Source organism: Helicoverpa zea, chromosome 6, assembly GCF_022581195.2.
Source record: "Helicoverpa zea isolate HzStark_Cry1AcR chromosome 6, ilHelZeax1.1, whole genome shotgun sequence".
In the NCBI taxonomy this organism is placed as follows: domain Eukaryota; kingdom Metazoa; phylum Arthropoda; class Insecta; order Lepidoptera; family Noctuidae; genus Helicoverpa; species Helicoverpa zea.
Genome location: NC_061457.1, coordinates 13,400,665 through 13,419,918, shown reverse-complemented (window position 1 = coordinate 13,419,918; position 19,254 = coordinate 13,400,665). Strand labels below are relative to the sequence as shown.

Here is a 19,254-nt window from a genome sequence, read left to right as displayed (position 1 = left end):
CTATTCTTGGAGCATTGATGGTTATCGCCACACATTAGTGTTCATTGTTAAAATTACGAGAGGTACAACTGTTTACACGTAATTATAATACGTTTTAGATGTATTATATAAAAGCATTGTTTAAAATTCAAAAATCACTTACTTGCTTGAAAATCTGCTCTTGCATTTTCCGCACTCCCACTCTTCAATCCTCTCCACAATAGCTGGCAACTTTGGTATCTTGGCTATTTCAGTGCTGTGCTCATTTCTGGAATGATTGGCCAGGCTTGTCTGTCGAGTAAAGTTGGCACCACAGGTTGAACAAATGAACGGTCTTTCGAAGGTATGCTGTCTCAAATGCTGGCGTAACGAAGCCTTCTTGAAACTCTTGGGACAAAGAGGGCATGGATACTTTTGAACCAGTTTCTCCGTGTCTCCAACTTTGAGGAGCTCCTTCTTAGGTGTCGTGTGCAAGACTTCGTGGAAGAAGCACTCAGCTTGAGAGTCTGTGGTGAAAAGACACTGACTGCAGTTCCAGAAAATAGAAGAGCTGATCTGAGCAGTTTGGGAGAGTTGACAGGCATTGTCTCTGACGTGACGAGTCACTTCTTGAGAGAGGATGAACGACATTCCACATTTAGGACACCTGGAAACAAACAGAAATAATTTTGAAAAAGATTTAAATATGGATTTTACATTAACATAAGTATATTATTGTATAACTTACTTCTTTCGTATATTAGGATGCACTCTCCGAATATGATCTTTCAAAACTAAAACATTTCTTAAAATAACACTGTCGGTGCAGTAAGGACATTTCTTGCTCATATCTTTTGTTGGCACACCTTGTTCTCTTAAGTTCTCCTTCCTTCTGATCCTGTGCTCTGAAGTCTGCCGATGATGCTTAGCCTCCTCCGAAGAATTGAAGTTCATGCTACATACTAGGCATAGGTAAGCCCTCTGTTTGTGCTTGGATTTCAGATGAGCAGCAAGAGTCAGAGAAGATTTAAACTTCGCTTTACAATGCTGACACTTGTGGAGCTCTTGATAATTGTCAGTGGCAGTAACAGCCAATGGATGACCAGTCTTTTGGCAATGTCGTTTCATCTCGATATTGTATTTGAATTCTTTGCAGCAAGCATCACATTTTAAAACAGTTTTCTTCCGTATTATGATCGGCATGGATCTGTTGATAACTGCAATGACTTCACTATGGTCTGAACTCGACAAATGCTCTAACATTTCTTGGGAAGATTCGCTATCGAATTTGCAAAAGGAGCACCAAAGCCTACCTTCGATGGCAGAAAGTTTCTGATTATGTTCTTCAGAATACCAATGTTGCATGAATGAAGAAAGCCAATTCGTGTAGAACTTGCATGGGCTGCATTGAAAAGGCGATTGGTGGACTATGGCGTCCATGTTGTCTAAAATAAGCTGCTGATAGAGAGTTGTGTTCGTATCTGTGGCTTTTCTGAAGTGGTAGTGGGATATTAAATGCTTTCCCATCAAATGCTGCCTAACTCTTGATTTGCAGCCAGAACAATGCACAAAATTAGGTTTTCTCTTCCTCTTTTTCTTTTCAATTTTGATACTTAATTTTCTCTCGTTTTTATCCTCTTTATTTCCTTCTGCCTGTGAGTAAATATCATCATTAACGAATCGTGATGGTCGTGCCAATCGCTTGTCCATTACGTTTTTCATTGGTTCCAAGTGGCCTGAAAATTCCAACTCGTGTTCAGGAAGAACTTTCTTCAAATGCAAGCTGGAACGAAGATGTTTGTCGTAGATGGCCCTTGAATTGAGTCTTCTATTGCAGGGACCGCACCAATATTGTACAGAACCCTTCGTCTGTATAGTTGTCTGCATTATTTGAGTCTTTTCATTAGCACCCGGTACCCATTTGCCCTTCGTATGACCTGGAGGAGGCGCGTCATAATCTTCATCCCGTTCGTTATTATCAGGCATGATAGGTTTCCACTTTCCTCCGGTATGTTCTTGTTCTTCCCGCATATCCCAATCCTCGTGTTCAGGGGAAGCTGGCCTCCATTTACCTCCAGTATAGTTAGGAGGAGGTTTCCATTTACTGCCAGTAGGATGCTCTTCCTCATCATCATCTTCTGATTCCTCAGATTCGTCACTATCTTCATCGCCTTTGTAATCATAGTTTATATTGTACGATGAAGTTGGAATATCTTTTTTGACAGCCCCACTGATGCTTGCGACAGCATTTATTAATTTTGTTTGATTGTCCTCATTACTTCCAATCCTTAGACTGTGTCCTCCAATCCAGTCTTCCCCTCTGAGATTGGTTTCTAAGGGGCTCATACGCGGTAGTTCTCTAGAAGTAGATGGAACAACTAACGAACTCTTTCTATCTAAATTAGCTTTGCTTATAGGAATGGGCGGAGTGAGTCTCGACAGGGAGGTTTTCTTAACACTGCTTTGTAGCTCCAAAGATTGGAAGAACACATCAGCGCCGAGGTTGTAAGACGGTTCTAGAGGGTCTATGGCCGGTAGCTCAGGCTTTTGGTGTTCAGGTTTCAGTTTCCCACATCTTTGCTTTCTGTGCTTTACGTAGTTATCCAAGCCGATGATGGTAGTGTTGCATTTGATGCAGAGGTGACTGTCATCGTCATCGTCTTCCCTTGGTGACAACATCTGAAACGAACGATAAACATTAGTACCTACTTACTTCTAGTTGATAATGGATTATAAGAATCCTGTATTACAACTGCAAAATGCACAAATTAAGCGAAATAATTAAACCTAGAAACAACAGAACAATAAAACATATCCATAAAACAAGAACCTTCATTACAAAACTTAACAAAACGAATACAATTCAAACTAGTAAACTAATAATTGGAAGATGGCAACCTAGTTTAAAGTGTTATGGCGACGTCGGAGCAGATCGCGTGGCGGGGAGACATTAATGATGACGTAACACGTCACGATGAACCAATAAATAAACCTGCGATGCGAATTAACCGTAAATAGTTGTTCTGATCTATAATGTATGCAACGAAGCAGTAATAAGTAGCTAAGTTTACGCCGCATAGCACCCGATTGAGTTGTGGAAGTATGCCTATTGTTTTTGCTTTAGCTCATAAATTAAATGATTGTGCATGATCGAACTTGCTAGGGGAATGGTGCAAAAATTGTGTGTCGATTTAACTGTGCATTTGTGTTAGTAGTGCCTCTACGGAATATCGCCTCAGACAATGTTTACAGGTTCTATTTATTTATTTTCAGTCCCATTAACACTTTATTTTCTTCATGTACTGCAAATACTTGCCCTCAATGAATATAAAATTAGTTTCCAGCCACACAGCATATCAATCGCAACAAGTGTGACCTAACTTGAGAAATCTGGCGAAAATTATTACAACAAATTGGGATTCAACTTTCTATATTTCTTGTAAGGTATAACAAGCTGAGCATAGAAGGCAATGAAAAGTATTTTTCAGTGGGGGCGTCATGGCGCCGAGGACAGTCGAGGTGTGAATCAAGCCATCATTAATAATTCTGCCGCACCTGTCCTATCACATACAACGTTGATTTACCACAGTTTCTCTAGAAAATAATTTTGGCTTTTTTATTCATTTGTTTTGTTTTCTGTTTACATTCATTTATAGGTAAAAGTACCTATTTGGATGATATTTTTTTAGGCAGCCTGCATAGTCATAATGATGTTAGAACGAGGTTCAAATAATGCATAAGATAATAATGCATTAGACTTTAAATATGCTAAGGGCAAGCATACGTAATCAGTTTTTAGCAATCAGGTGAATATTGGTAGTCCATTTGAAACAACCGGAAGAGAGCTTTGAATAAACAGTAGTACAATACATGGGATCGTGCAAAGCTATCTTTTTCCATCTGCCAAATTCTAATCCCGCCCATTTTAGTGTCATTTTTTCTGACTCTAAACTCCATAACAACTGCCCGAACCAATAACAATTGGAACATCCAAATGACGTTGCAAACAGAAATATAGTCGTATTCCATTCGACTACTGTTGGTTGGGGCTATGAGTGACACGCGTCAATCGGCCGCGCGCGGCCTGACACCATTGTGGCTGACAAACAGCTGACACGTGACGGCTGACAAATGGCCCCGCTGTCAGCCATGTCGTTAACGTCACTGCAGTCATTACACTGTTCGGGGAACTTTTTAATTATTGGAGTCGCTCAACGGATTTGTTTATTGATTTGTTCGATTTTAAAATAGAGGTGGAGTGTGATTTGATGAGCTGGAGTAATGGGTGGGTTAAGTAATTTAATAATGTTGTTAGGCTAGGAAATAGGTAAGTAATGTATGATATGGGACAAAGACAACATTTGATAAAGGCATAATAGCCATTGAAACCGAAATCAATTAAGTGGCCTATCGGAATATTTTGAGGAATGGTTTTAATGAAGGTACCCACTGATACTATGTAATACATACGTAACTATGCTAGTTAGATAGTAAATATTTCAACTTATCAACCTACTAAAATAGTCTCCACAACTAGCCGACAAGCTGACAAAACATTTCACACAAACGTCGCAAAAACATAAACTCGTCGGGACGGCAACTGAGCGGACACACCATAACGCAACGTACTGAGGTGTCACTTACAAAGGATCACTGTACGAGCTAGTCACTGCTGACAGATAACTGGCGAGCGGACAATCATGCCAGCGACTATTCGCTCCTTCACGACTACCACAATTTGGGAATTGTGACTAACCACGGATTTGAGGTGTTCCTTTTTTGAATTCTGGGCTTTTGCCTTTTTTTTAAATTTCGGAGAAGTTTTCGTTCATATTGGTTTTTCTACATCAATGTGGCAACGACAATCTTTACTGAAAGTATCCCAACATACTTAAGTTGAAGTGACTGTAATTAGTTTACCTTCCAAAAGGTAGTAATGAACGCCGTAATCTACATCATTCATTACATACTTACATTGTAAAAAAATCACCAAAAAGGCTTGATTGATCTCTCTGGACTCAAGAATCAATTGGCACTGCCAATCACAAATAGGCGCATAAATAAAAGTCGTTCAGTATTCCATATTCAAAGATTCCCTCGTATTTTTCGCGGCGCGCGCCACCCATCACTCTGGGCACACATCTGTCAAGTGTCAAAACGTCGTGTGTATGGAGTGGTAGTGTGAGTGTGTGGGTGAGCTGCGCCAGTGTGCGGACGTCCGTCAGTCACGCGTCCGCGGAGGCGTGGACCTAGCCCGGGTGGGTTCCACTTGGGACTTACGTTTGGGATGTTGTTTTTAGAGCGAAATCTAGTACAGTGGCCATTCCGGGACAATATAAATAAGATAAAGTTATACTTGTTGTTCCTGCTGAGTAGACGAAGAAGTTCAGAGAATGTAAAGATGTCTACAAATAAAAAAGAAGATAGGTCTTTTCAATTCCAGTTATAAGTTTGCTATCTATGTTATTTTTAGAAAGATTAATATAGGAGCTGGTTTCGACTCGTCTTCCTGCATCTCCCGTAATTATGAGCAGGATCCTCAAGAATGAATGTCACTCGCAAGATTACAAGAGGATACCCGCCCAAGCAGCAAAATAGTCGAGTAAGAAATTGTTTACTCAGCCTTTAATCGTATTAGAGCCGAGTAACCGTTCATAAAACACTCATTTATCGTTTAATAGCGGTAATCTCGACTATTTAGCAAAATTTGCTAATGTGTGCTTTATGAACGTCGAATAAACGTTTACAGCACTATGTTTTAGCACTTTTACAACACCTTTTAGCAGATGCTAAATTAAAGTGGCTAAATTACTCGTTACTCGATCGTTTCATCTATAACAGTCATAATAATATAATAGCTGCGGAATAGCTGATTCGCTGAATTGGGTGCTTTTATACAGCCGTTACTCAGCTCTCTTTTATGTTTCTGTAAGAGCTCTATAAACATAATCAAAATGCTTATGGCAAGATTGCTGCTGTTACTGCACACTTATAGATTAACTCGTATAATATAATTAAAAACGTTTGTATAGGAACTGTAGTGTACTTAAAAGCTTTCATACGATATTTACTCAGCTTAAAGTAGTATTGTAGAGTTCTGAGAAACAGTAACAGCACAAGTCCGTGCATTGTAAATTTCCAAGCGCGAGTCCGAGTATTTTAAGTGGTTCCGTAGACTCAAGTAACACAATAACTTACAATACAAATGACAACGGACGACACTTAGAACCAGGACATATAAGTGATGTTGTAATAAGTTCAGATATTAAATATACTGAAATCAGTTCTGATTCAGAAAGCAGTGAAAAAGACAGTGTCGACGATAATAATTTTCAGATGAATTTAAGAGAATGGTCTCCTCAATTAGATATATGTATCTAATGCTGCATTAAGACAACTGGCAACTATTTTAAATAAACGCCTGCCACATGTTCATCCTAAAGATCCACAATTCCTTATTGACTGATTTTCTTCGGTTTGAGTTATTGTTTGTGCTAAAGCCACATCCGTCACATTTATCTTATAATATAAAACGAGTTTCCTTCCAAGCACATCCCAATTTAAAAAAAATCTTACTTAAAATGATTTTTTTGGTCTCGTACCAATAAGCGAACCCTAAATCCTGTTATCATGGCGATACCTTGTGCTATAAATGTGCTGACTAGCACTCTTACTCGACTTTTAATCGAATAAGTTCGCTGTAATTACAACTGGATTACCAATATGGCCACAGCATTAAATATAATTAATTAAAATATATTTAATTTAATAAATTAGTCGTCCAAATTTAAGAAAATAGACAGCGCATTAATGTGTATGTAAAAATGCCTTGAGGTTTAACAATAAAGCTTGTTGCGCATGATATTTTGAAGCAGCTACACAGAACAGTAAAAATAAACATATTAATATCTCTAAAACTTAATATAAATGTAATATATATTCCTTTTTCTTAACCTTTGAAATGTAGTTTACTTTACAAATAAGCGTTGAAAATTAAATTAGGTAAGAGCCTCCGTAAGATCATTTACAGCACCTATTAGTCGAGTAAAATCATTATATTTGCTGTTATAGAACTAAAATTATCTGTATATTAGCAAATCGATTGCGTTTATTGAACTTAATATCCTATATACGCATTTTGGTTGCTCTTAAAACACGCCTAGTGCTTTCTACCACTGTTACTCAAATCTTACAGCATGTTTTAGTTGCTTACTCAGCGCTTATTCCACTTTAATAGGACTTTAGTCTGAATAATTTGCGCCTTTTTCGCGTTGAGTAAACGTTTCTGACGCTTTTACTCGACCGTTTTAAGAACTTTTACAGAACTTAAAGGCGAAAACAGAACGTGCTCTCGACCATTATAGCACGTCTACTTGCTGCTTGGGCGTGTACCCATATCATCACAGAAAATGTTACATGAAGAAGAGAATAACCAAGGTGCAGTTGGTTGTTGGCAATATTAGTTACATTGTCAATTAAGATTTTTACGTGTTCACTACAAGCACGCTTTGCGAAATTAAACTTTGAGGATCAAACCCTAGGGGAAAGGTCAGTGTAAACATAAGAGAGGGCCTGATTCTGATGTAACGAAATGACGCTAAAATAACCCAATCACACATTAAAACTCTTCGAACAAATCGGTTTTGAGCATAAGGCAGAACTTTGAAACCGTGCCAGGTCTAGCCACTACCCCAACAACCTAATTCCCTCAATCACAAATCAGCATACAAATGAAGAAATTAAAGGCGGTCGCAAGCGGAACGCATCCGCGACGTCGTCAAAGGCTGTCGCCCGAATAACGACGTCGCCATCGATCGAGGTGCGCCCGCACCCCTCCCCCCGCCACCCTCCGGCCCGCTGCACCCCCCCGCAGCCACCTTACACGTGCAATACAAACGATACGGTTTTTCAACACCTTTTGAATTTGGGACTAATTGTGACATGACGTCACCGGTTAGGGAACGCGCTGCCATTGTTTTGAATTTCGAGCTAATTGTGATGTCATGTCGCTGGCTGGAATTGTACGCGATTTTTATTGTATTCTATTAGATTTGAATTTCGAACAGTCTTGATGCATCAAGTTTGAATGCAGAATCAGAAAGTTTTAACAACTGCTGAGCCCTCGTTGAAATTCGTCAAAGGTTTTTCTTATCTTTATCGTTCACTGTGAAATATAATCATGAGCTTTTATCAGAAAGTTGGTAATTCTGTCCGGGTCAATGCACAGTTGACCGTTGATAGCATAATCAAACACAGGTGCAACATAAATAAACAAGCTAATTATTATAATAATGAATAAATAATAGCTACCAAAAGTAGATAAGGAATAGTTTCCTTTTGAAAGGCATAGATGTGGTTTACAACATGAGTGTATTTATTTATAAAGTCATCGATAGCTACAACTGTGACAAGCACTGCACATTTTGGACAGTCATCCCTTACTTGCATATTTTAATGCAAGAATCGCTTATACTTATACCATTACAAGAAAATTGAAAATGTTACAATTAATTTCCATTTTCCATCCGAATGAATAAGCTGCTTCATATAGTTAACAGGCCTAGTAGAAACAGTTCGCCTGATCGCGCCCAATGAATCAAGCAACAATGCGATTTAATTAGCTACCATAGATTACACTACAATATTTGTACAAAGATACACCGACAAACAAATTTAAATCCAGCATTACGATCACAAAAACTACCTAGCTTGGGAGGGAATCAATTATAATTCCCATTAGAGGGGGGCGGGCCCTTTGATTTATGCGGGTAGTTTGAAAAAATTACGTTCGCTCGCAAGTGCACCTTGTATTGAAGGTTTGCTGATAATTGCTTATTATAATTTTAGTTTCCGCAGTGGTCGGACGTGTAGCTAATAAGGGTAAGCATGTGTGGTTGCTGGCAAATAGAAAAGCAGTAAAAACGCTATGTTTGTTCAGATAATCAGAGAAGAGCAATTAATGCATTCGATGCAAGTCGATTTTTATGAAGTTTTAGATTTGTATAAAAAAAGATTATGGTGATCATTCTTTATGCACTAGGATAAGACATCTAGTTAGAAGGTGAATCTAATACGATGTGATTCCTAATTAATAAAAACAGTTAATGAAATTAATGAAGTCACACTGATATAACATATAAACTTTTAGAAGTTTGGATGTGTGAATGCTTGTTACTATTTCATACATAAACTACACAACAGAGTTTGCTGAAATCTTACAGTCAAGCGTAACACATAGGGTAGGTAAGTATTTTCTATCGGAGAGCGTTGAGTTGTCTTACGATACACGGTTGGAAATCAAGAGCCACAGCTAGCACATAATAATGACAACAAGACTTCGATTACTTTGTAAATAATTCAAGTGCATATTTTGTGAGAGACGAATATTTTAGTATTAAGTACTCAATGCCACACTTTAACGTTCAAGTAAGCATTCGTTTGCATGAAGTAAGCATTATTTACCTGTGAATAAGACAGAACTATCTTAGTACTAGAGTTAGCTTCCACGAATGCTGCTCACCCGTCCCTAGGATTTGGGACACTAGTGCAGCGGGGCTGGAAGGTAAACTGGGTCAAGGTAACCATAGTTGTGTGACTCTTGGACTATAATGTGACGTGCCGCATGAGAAGGTGAGAGCTTCTTGCCACTAAATAAATAAATAGGTACTTTGTGCTTCTTGGTGGTAAGAAATTGTTAGTTTAGAAGATGTTTTGTCGTGTCTTAGATATGCTAGTTTGTAGTTTTGTAGCTAGCAGTTTTGCAATACAGTGTTCTGTGTAAAAATAAATAAGTGTAAATTTTTAGAATTATAAATTTAGTGCCATTTATGTCTAGTTTATTGTCATTTAAAAAAGGGCAAGGGTGACATACATTTCAGCAGTCATTTCGGACAAATATTTATTAATTGTAAAAATTACAATTAATAAATACAGTAATAAATAAATTTCGGACAAATTACATTTTGCTTTTTATAAGAGGTTGACACAAATTGATAGGTAGAGGCTTTTATTGCCATAAAAATACACCTAACTTGAAAATAAAACTTAGGTCGCTATATTCAGCAGTCTAGAAGTAGTTTAAAAATAAACACTAAATGCATAGCGGGCAGTAGATCCGGGTCCTGAGCTAAGGAGTCTGCAAGTAGGTCAAGGCACTTGTTGCTAACTCTTTGACTAATGTTCCTATATGTAGATGGATGGCGATGCGTCGGGGAACGACTCCAGTTGCATTTTCACTTTATGCTGGCGATTTATAAGAAATAACTTGGTTTTTCTAGAAAATAAGGGGAAAATGTGATAGGTAGCGGTATTGTTCCAGTTTTGGAGAACGTAGATATGATTGTTAACTTGGCAATATTGGAATTTAGAGACTAATTATCGATTTGGAACCTATTTGATGTAAGCAAAGTAAAAGCATTTTGGATGATTTCTCAGACGTTGCTCTTAAGATTATGAAAAGTCAAAAGGAAAATATTGGTTACCATACTGAGTAGGTACACCTATGCTTAATGAATTTTTGACATCAATTGTCTTCGTACAAAATAACACCAAAATAACAGTTGAGTAAAAAAATCAACACAGACCTATCAACGAAAATATAAAATCACACGAGGACCAACTTGTATACTTAATCAATTAAAATACAAGCAAATTTCCGAACTAATCAATCTTGTCGGTAAGTTGGCCACACGTCGGCCTCCGGCTGGACAATGTATGCCTCCCGTGGGATTGATAGATTCATTAGTACCAATCTAACGATGACACACGTGTTTTTAACTGGACTGAGGTGAGGGATAAGATTGATTATAATTTTGGGTCCTTAGAGTTTGAGAATCTTGTAGGCATTTAAAGGGTTCAGGCAGTAAGTCGCCACAGGTGAGTAAGTATACCTTCTTATGGACATTAAGTTTCAAAGGTGGACATTATAAGAGGTATAGAAAGAGCCGACTAATGTCATCCTGTTGACTTCAACGCTATCTCTCCGAGGTATAATAAGACCAGTATGTTATCGGATTACAATATCGAATTGCAGTAATGTGAGATAAGATAAAGTGGATAATCTTCTTTTATTAGTTTGTTGGCAGCGATTTTTTGCGGATTTAAAGCGGATTGACCGGTAAATTGATTTCGCAAATGTAACCTGTCACGCCAATTGATAAATGCTGAGTGAAGTTTTTTGTAGGCCTTTAATATGTAACAAGGTTTAGTTTCCATAAAATGGTGCAGCTCAGTTACATAGCTATCATCAAACAGACTTGCAATCTTTTTACTATAAATTATGACCTAGAATTAGTCTTGAGCTAGACGTTGTGCGCAGAACTGGCAAATCGACGTAATATTTCAACGCCGGCGCAGCTCCTATATACCACATACACAATAGGTTCAGAGGTGCCTATCCGTCATTGGTTTACCATACAGCAGTCATTAGTCTACGTCACAGTCGTACTTCGAAAACGGAACGTCCGCGCATGGAGTCATTACGCGGGCCAATCAGCGCTCGGCGCGCGCGCACCCCGCCGCGTTCTTTATAACACTCGTGCGCAGGAATATATCACGCGTCAAGACTCAAAAGGGTTTTTTACAAACGTATCTCGTATTCGTCATCGTTATAGTCACGTCGGAGGCTGGCTTGCGTGGCGTCCAATAAATAATAACATGTGAAAAGGAATTATTTATTAAAGCTTCGTGTCAGTAGGATAGCTCCTTTTTTTAAACCTCACTTCGATTCTTGACACGGATTTGTGGAAATGTATGCGTTCGTTTATTCTTGACTTGACCTACAGTTAGGTTTTGTTCATTTTAGACGTTATCGTGTTGTGTTAAGCGCGTGTTTTGCGAGGCACATGTTGTGTTTTTCTGTTTGCGCGTGTAAGGATTCATAATAATATTATTCATGTAGGAGTAATAAAGAGATGTCAATATATAGATACGCGGTGCGTATAAGTTGGTAGTGAATAAATTATTGCTTTGAGTATGAGATTATCAAGGGACTGTTGGTTGCGAAACACAAAGATTGAATTACAGTCGCACACGACATCAATATCTGTGTAGATGTATGAATTAAAATGCCAAATAAACGAATGAATTATGATACGCATTCACTGTGAAGGGAATTAATACTCAATATCGTGGACACGCGATACGCCGGGGCTATTAGCGAAGCTGTAATTGTAAGCCTCTTAGTTCCTATAGTTAGATCAGGTGAAATGCGTCTTATAAACCTGGTTTTTGAGCGTTACATACTTATTAGAATACATGTTTTGAACTTAGCTTCTTGAGTCAATACATGTTTTTCCAAATAAACTATGTAAACGGTCATATAAAGATTGATAAACATATCAAATTCAATTCACAAAAACTAAAGCCACCGTCCACGTAATTGAGCCATCAGCACACAAAACAACGATCACCCACCGTTTAAAATCAACAAAAACAAACATAAGTACAAGTTTTACACGTAATCAAACAATGTCTATTGTTATTGAGTCTGTAGCCGTGAGCGATGGCAATTGAAAGTGCACCGCTATCGGTCCGCTTCGAATAATGGAATAAATCATGCCACCACAATAAACTCGACGATTTCAATTAAACATAAATCTCCTGTGACGGTCGGCTAATGGACTTGATACGTCTATGAGTTTCTTATGTTTGGATTTACAGTCTTTTATAACTAATAAAAATGTATTTGAAAAAGGCGCGTTTTGTTTTTCAAAAGTTTGTTGTCACCCTACTTCTGAGTTCAAAAGTCTTGAAGTTGTTAAAGTTAATCCCACCCAAAACAAAAATGTGAAAGACTGCCAAGTTCGATAATATGGGAATGCTTCGCCTATAAAAGAAGTGAGATCTGAATAAGTACCAAGTTCCATACACATACCTCAGTTAAAAATAGTTACTTTTTAATGATGTCACTTGGCAAGTTTTCACACTCCTTGTTATAAACCTACTAAACGCAATGAATCAAGTATTTAATTTTCTATTAAAACTTGCCAAGTAACATCATTAAAAAGTAACTATTTTTAACTGAGGTATGTGTATGGAACTTGGTACTTATTCAGATCTCACTTCTTTTATAGGCGAAGCATTCCCATATTATCGAACTTGGCAGTCTTTCACATTTTTGTTTTGGGTGGGATTTCATTTATTTTTGTAAGGTTGTTTATTTTATTTTTTTCTTATGATGAAGTTAGTTAAGGAAATGTCTCATTTATACTATCTTTCAGATTTTTGAATATGCACTATGCTTCTTACAAAGAAATGAACTAGATTAACTAAATGGACTAGATTTACCAACTGACTGACATGACATGTTATCATATATTATGTTCGTGGATCAAAGTTACACATTTGTTATTTTCGAAAGTGATTCACACTTGGCCGTTTTCAGATTTTTACTTTACTTTGACTAAATACAATCCTTTGTAACGAATTTCAGATCGGTACGACCATTCGAAGATATATTATATAAATATAGATAAATTTAGTTCGTTTTAGTTCCTTAGGGGTATACATTTACACCGGGTATAAAACACCTTCATTATTTTGAAACCGACTCACACTTGGCCATTTTCAGATTTTTCCTTTACCTTGACATAAGGACCTACCTCCATGCCAAATTTCAAGTCAATACGACCATTGGAAGTGGTCTAGGTTTTTGATGAGTGAGTCAGTCAGTCAGTGAGTGTATAGTAAAAATAGCGATTTTCTGACGGCAATATCTCAAGACCTACAATAGGTATATTAATGAAATTTTGTATTTTAGATAAGTGAGGGGGTCTCAACAGATACTAGAAATTTGATATGCGTAAATAAAATAGATTTTGAGTTACAGGGGGGTCGAATTTGGCCCGAAATGGTTCGTGTAATATAACCCACGGCCGGTGTGTCGCTTTTTTTTGCTCGAACTTGGCGGACACACTGCCGTGTGTCTAGATGTTATTACAGAAGTTCGATGGGACAGGAAGTGGAGTAAATGTAATATGTATGTCTCATATTTTCTAATACAAATACATACCTTCATATTGGTAAAAGGTTTGAAATGTAAAAGTACTTAAAAAATAAGAAGTAGGTAATACGAAACTTAAAATTAGCTAGGTAAATAATTTATTATTTAACAAAAATGTGCGTTAAAACTATATTTAGCTATAAAATATTACTAAAAACATCGAAATAATAAAACAGAAAACATTACAAAAACACAAAAAGTGATCATAGCAGAGCGTGGTTTCGATCCACGGACCTCTGGGTTATGGGCCCAGCACGCTTCCACTGCGCCACTCTGCTCTTACTCAACATGATGAAATACCGCTTTGGTTAATGTGAGTACGATTTTCGTGCTATTATTAGTTGAGTATGACGTTTTTTGTGTTAGTTTGTGATTACGCAAGTTCTTGAGGTGGAATTGAACTGATATTGATACTAAGTAACTCCGTAATAACTAAATAGTTTTTTTTCCAAATAGGTAGGTACTTAAGAATATACTCATGTGTCATCACTGTTACTATTACTAAGACGATTGGTATAATTTTGATAGCGGGTTAATTAACATCTTAAGGAAAATAATGATATTTGTAAAATATCCGTTATCATTAGGTACCTATTACGCAACCATTTCAAATACCTATTTTCCCAATTATACAGACTCCACCGCTTAGCTAATCAAACTGATCCCCAAATTATCTCCCAGAAAACTTAGACGCCTAATTATGGCCAATTAGCTAAAACAAAATTCCTTTTGAAACGAAAATTGTATCCTTCCATATAATTCCTAAGAGCGTTATATCTCGAAGCTCAATAAAAACGTGCTGATATTGTTGTAGACGCGAGCTTGACGTGCTTATTAACGGGAAAATTGAAAATTGACTGAGAAACATGATTGGCAAGGGAATATTAGCTGGATGCAATTTTGCCGGCGAGCTCTTGTTTGCGTTTTTAAAAAGAAAATACTCGTGTGACGTTAATCCATCATTTTGGCGCGAACGCCATTGCTTGCGCGGGAAAATGCAAGCTACTTTATAGTCAATTAAGTCGCTTGAAAGACGTGTTATTATTTCTTCTTATACATTTTAATGAGGATTATTTTTCGTGTGCTTTTGATTATATAGTTAAAATAATTTTATGGTAATGGTAATCAATTAGTTCAAACTATTGTAACTAGATGGCGTTAGTAGTTTGAAATAATGGATAGAGATAAACGCGGATTAGATATCGATGGATGTGAAATGAAAGTATTACGATTTAGGAGCATCTGTCATTTAGTGATTATTTACACATCTCAAAATTGGATAACATTTTGAGATGACTAATATTGGCACACTGAATAGTTTTAAAATAATAATTGTACACAAACACGGGCGGAGGTAGGTACATGGGACCGTCGATTTATTTTTAAAATTGTTGTTTAAATTCTCGAAGAAACTTTCTGATATTTTAAAGGCATTTTTAGAATAGATTCATTTAATCAAAATGGTGTTTACTCAAGCTCATGTTTCCAATTAATAAGCCATTAGATATATTGAGTCGTAAATCACCATCTAGTTTCATCATTAAATTTAGTCGAAAAAGCTATACTCAAACTAGTCTTCAAGATCATTATAAAGTAGTAAAACTAGAATAAACAACCACAATTAATTTTTCAGCGTCAATAAAAATATTATTATCGAATAAAAGTAATCGACTAAATAAATTAATCGATTTAACTCGATTTTAATCATCGATGAGCGATAAGCGCCGGCAGCGCCCCTAGCGTCGGCGGGGCGCAGCTGCGTGTGGAGCGTTCCCCTATTATACGTTTATTATTGTCGCGTGTTATTTCCAATATTTTTCACCATCTCATTACTCGAGCCGCACTGACGGCGCTAATCCGTCGGGAGACGACGCGCCTTAATGGAGGTGATCATGTGTCCTAACGCGTAACGTATTGAAATATGACGTATTGGATGTACCTTCGGGGATTCAGCGTTAATAAACGAAAAAAAAAACACTTCGATTATGGAACGCTCTCCTGGACGGGCACGCATCGCAATAATTCTCTCCCGTATGACAGGCCAATGATAAATCAAGGCGACTGTGAGAAGAAATGCCAATAAATATCGCGCCGAAATCCAATAATTACGAGGCAATGAGCCGGCCGGCTACAAATCAACGGACGGACGGACGGACGAACGCATACTAACGTCTTATCCTAACATCAGATTAAAAACATCAATACTTGTCAATAGAGGTCGCCTCCCACGTAATTATAGCCAACAATATCCCGGGGAGGCCGAGACCGAAAAGGATTAACATATATCAAGGTGGAATAATTGAAGGAATCGATTAAATGAAGAGTATTAATTGCTGATGCGCCCGCGCAGGTCGAGATCCCATCGCGCGCCGTGCTTTGATATGTTCTGTTGTAATGTAATATTAACTGACCGTCCGTCCGTCTTTTATGGAATACGATAAATAAATAACATTATGCGTATAGGTAACATAACTTCGAAACTTGCTAGGGGGGGCCTTTAGCAAAACAACATCGCGATTAACACAGTTAATTCCCCAATTTAAAAACCGAACAAACAAATGTATGTAAATTGCGCAACTCTATGTAAAAGCCGACGATAACCTTGCAAAGTAATGCTGGCGCGTGGTCCTTGCAATAGCGACCTTAAGTGTGGGGGGTAAGAGCGGCCGGCCGGCACGCTCGACGTTGGCAAATTGAAGTGAACTCGAAACAAGCACGTTCAGAAACTGCTTACACGAATTAGCGCATCAAAACGGGCGCAGGGGGCGAAATTAGAAAACTCTTCCCCTCGGCCCGCGCCCCCCTCCCCCCGTTCCGCACGTCATAAACTGACAATTTACGATAACGCCGGGATTAGCCTGTTTGTCTGTTATGCATTCGAGTATGGAACGGAGCGGGTGGAGTTACAATGTCGACGTGTGAATCGGAACGGCTCACGGGTTCTCCCGGCCGTCGTCGTTCACAAGCGGGTAGATGAAATTGTTTTACATTTACATGCCCACGACACGCGCCTTCATAACACCAGCTTGTACAAAGGTCTCGACTCAAAACTTCCTGTTCGTTCGTTAACAACGTTTCGTCAAATACATTCGGCATCGTCATTAGCTGAATAGAATAGTATGTAGGTCAATGGCTCTATAAAACACTTCCTCTTCTTATATTCTATATTTTCGACTTTATTTGACGTAAATAGCTTCTGTTGAAAACATTTTCATCAATATCAAAGGGACAGCAATGATCTGGACGAAAGCGACGACAATATTAAAGCACCTTGCGCTTATAACATTCTTGACACTTAACAAAAATAACACACTGCAATTTTAAAAGAATAATTTTCTCACAACTGTATGCAATTCGAATTTTGGAACTAATTAGTAAATACGCACGATATTTATAATCGACTATTGTATTAATTCCTGTTAAAATTTAATCGATATAAATCGATTCATTTAGTTCCCCAATAGTAATCGCCTCGTTTATAAGTGCCATTAAGTGAAATATTGAGTTTGGACACGATACACGCGCGATGCGGTGTAAATAATTATATACTTACCATATGACGGACTGTGTCGAACGAACAACGTTTTATACCAATCTTCATTCATTTGCAGTGACGAAAAAATCCTGCGATCCGTGTTTTCTACTCGTAAGAAGTACAAGTTAGATTAAATGTCACGCAACAAACAAACAGAAAATAAATTCTCGGCTACATTTGCATGGATAATTTTTTATCTAATACCAAAAGGTCATTAGGGGATAGTCATTTTTAATTAAAGTACACGTTTCCGTTTGAGGAGGCAGCGGGCCGCTCGTGTTTATTGGCAAATTAATTTATTGGTGTTAAGTCGTTAGCTTTGTCCTTACCTACTGCTAACAGCACAGTTATGCATGTATATATCGTCCATTAAAACTTACGGCGACCATGCTTACTATTCGTAGGGGACATAAAAAATAAGAGCCGCGTGAGCAAATGTTGCCAGCACTGCAATGTTTGTGCGTTTGTAAATAGTTTTAATATGGTATTACTGGGAATTCTTATGTAACGCTCAGAAGGGGTCGGTGATGTGGTACGTGTAATTTTCCACTTGTTTACTCGTAATTATTCATGATTTATGTCGCTTCGTCGCTTATTATGTAGTTTACAAGTGCTGCCAGCACTCGTTTCGTATTTTTTTATTGTGTGCTCATAACAATAGTTCAGAAGGCTTTGTTTGAGCTAGCAAAACCTTTCGCTACTTAGATGGATTTTTGACAACGCCCATCAAGTCATCGATATACAGATTTTGAATAAAATAAAATAAAAATAAAATAAAATACATGGATGATTACTTCAGAGAGAGTCCTCAATAAAATTCGGCAAACAGGGACAACGTTGATACCAGTACTTTGTTTTGGATAAGTATTTCGTCGATTAAGTATTATAATAGTGGGAGGGATGGTTCGCGCGGCCGCATGGTCTCCCTAGCGCTAATTTCTTAAAGGGCGAATCGCGACCGCACACCGTGAATAATTGTCGCGCTAAAAGAAAACCCAGCAAATCTCCACGATTAGCATAAAAACCATCTAAACAGGCCAGAGGAAGCCAGCGTCTTCCTTCCGCAATATTTGTGAAAAAATTACACATTTCCTGCCGACATTTTGTCTCTACACCGTGGTCGCTGAGCGCTTGCGACGGTAAAAAAGTAACTAATGTTAATTGCACCGCCCGGCAGAATAAAATGGTAATTAATGAAGCGAAATTGTAAAAAGAAATTGTTATTGCCCGGGATGGTGCCTCTGTAAAAGCAACATAGAGGAACGTTTACTATTCGGCGTTCGAATAGTAATTCCGCTCCCTCTAGTCTCATCCAGACATCTGTTCCGATTCCCAATAAAAGTAGACGGCAGCCGAAACATAGAATTTTATCACTGCTGTGTCCATCATAAAGCATCCCTCGCGGCCCGGGGTGAGGGGATGAGAACAGAGGGGCGCATAAAAGTTTACAGGCATTCGGCTAATAAATCGTGTCAAATAAATAAGTGTTGAGTCGGTTGGCGGCATATTGATTCGTCATGTGCCGCCTTAGAGCGACGCGGGGGACGGGGGCTGGGTGGCCATAAAGGTGCGTAATGGCCGCCGTCGGAAGACAGCGCAGTGGCGCGCATCGATTAGCGCTCGCCGCCGCGTCAGCCGCCGACGCAACGCCTCACTCGCTGCCCAAACCAAACCCAGCATTACACAAAAACTAAACTCTACACACAATCATCAAATTCCCAGCATTTACACACACTCGACTATTTAACCCGAGTTCACC

The 19,254-nt window shown here is 38.2% G+C and overlaps 1 protein-coding gene and 1 non-coding gene across 2 annotated transcripts in view; both read right to left on the bottom strand.

Moving 5' to 3' along the window:
• LOC124631331 (zinc finger protein 433) overlaps positions 1-19,254 on the bottom strand; it is a 34,950-nt gene that overhangs the window by 9,818 nt on the left and 5,878 nt on the right. Inside the window, exons 2-3 of the mRNA XM_047165676.1 lie at positions 707-2,637; positions 143-625 (exon numbers count right to left, since the gene is read on the bottom strand). Coding sequence (XP_047021632.1) covers positions 143-625; positions 707-2,637 — 2,414 coding nt within the window. The remainder of the gene's footprint in view (positions 1-142; positions 626-706; positions 2,638-19,254) is intronic.
• Trnam-cau lies at positions 14,167-14,238 on the bottom strand. The gene has a single exon. It is a non-coding gene; the product is annotated as a tRNA-Met (tRNA).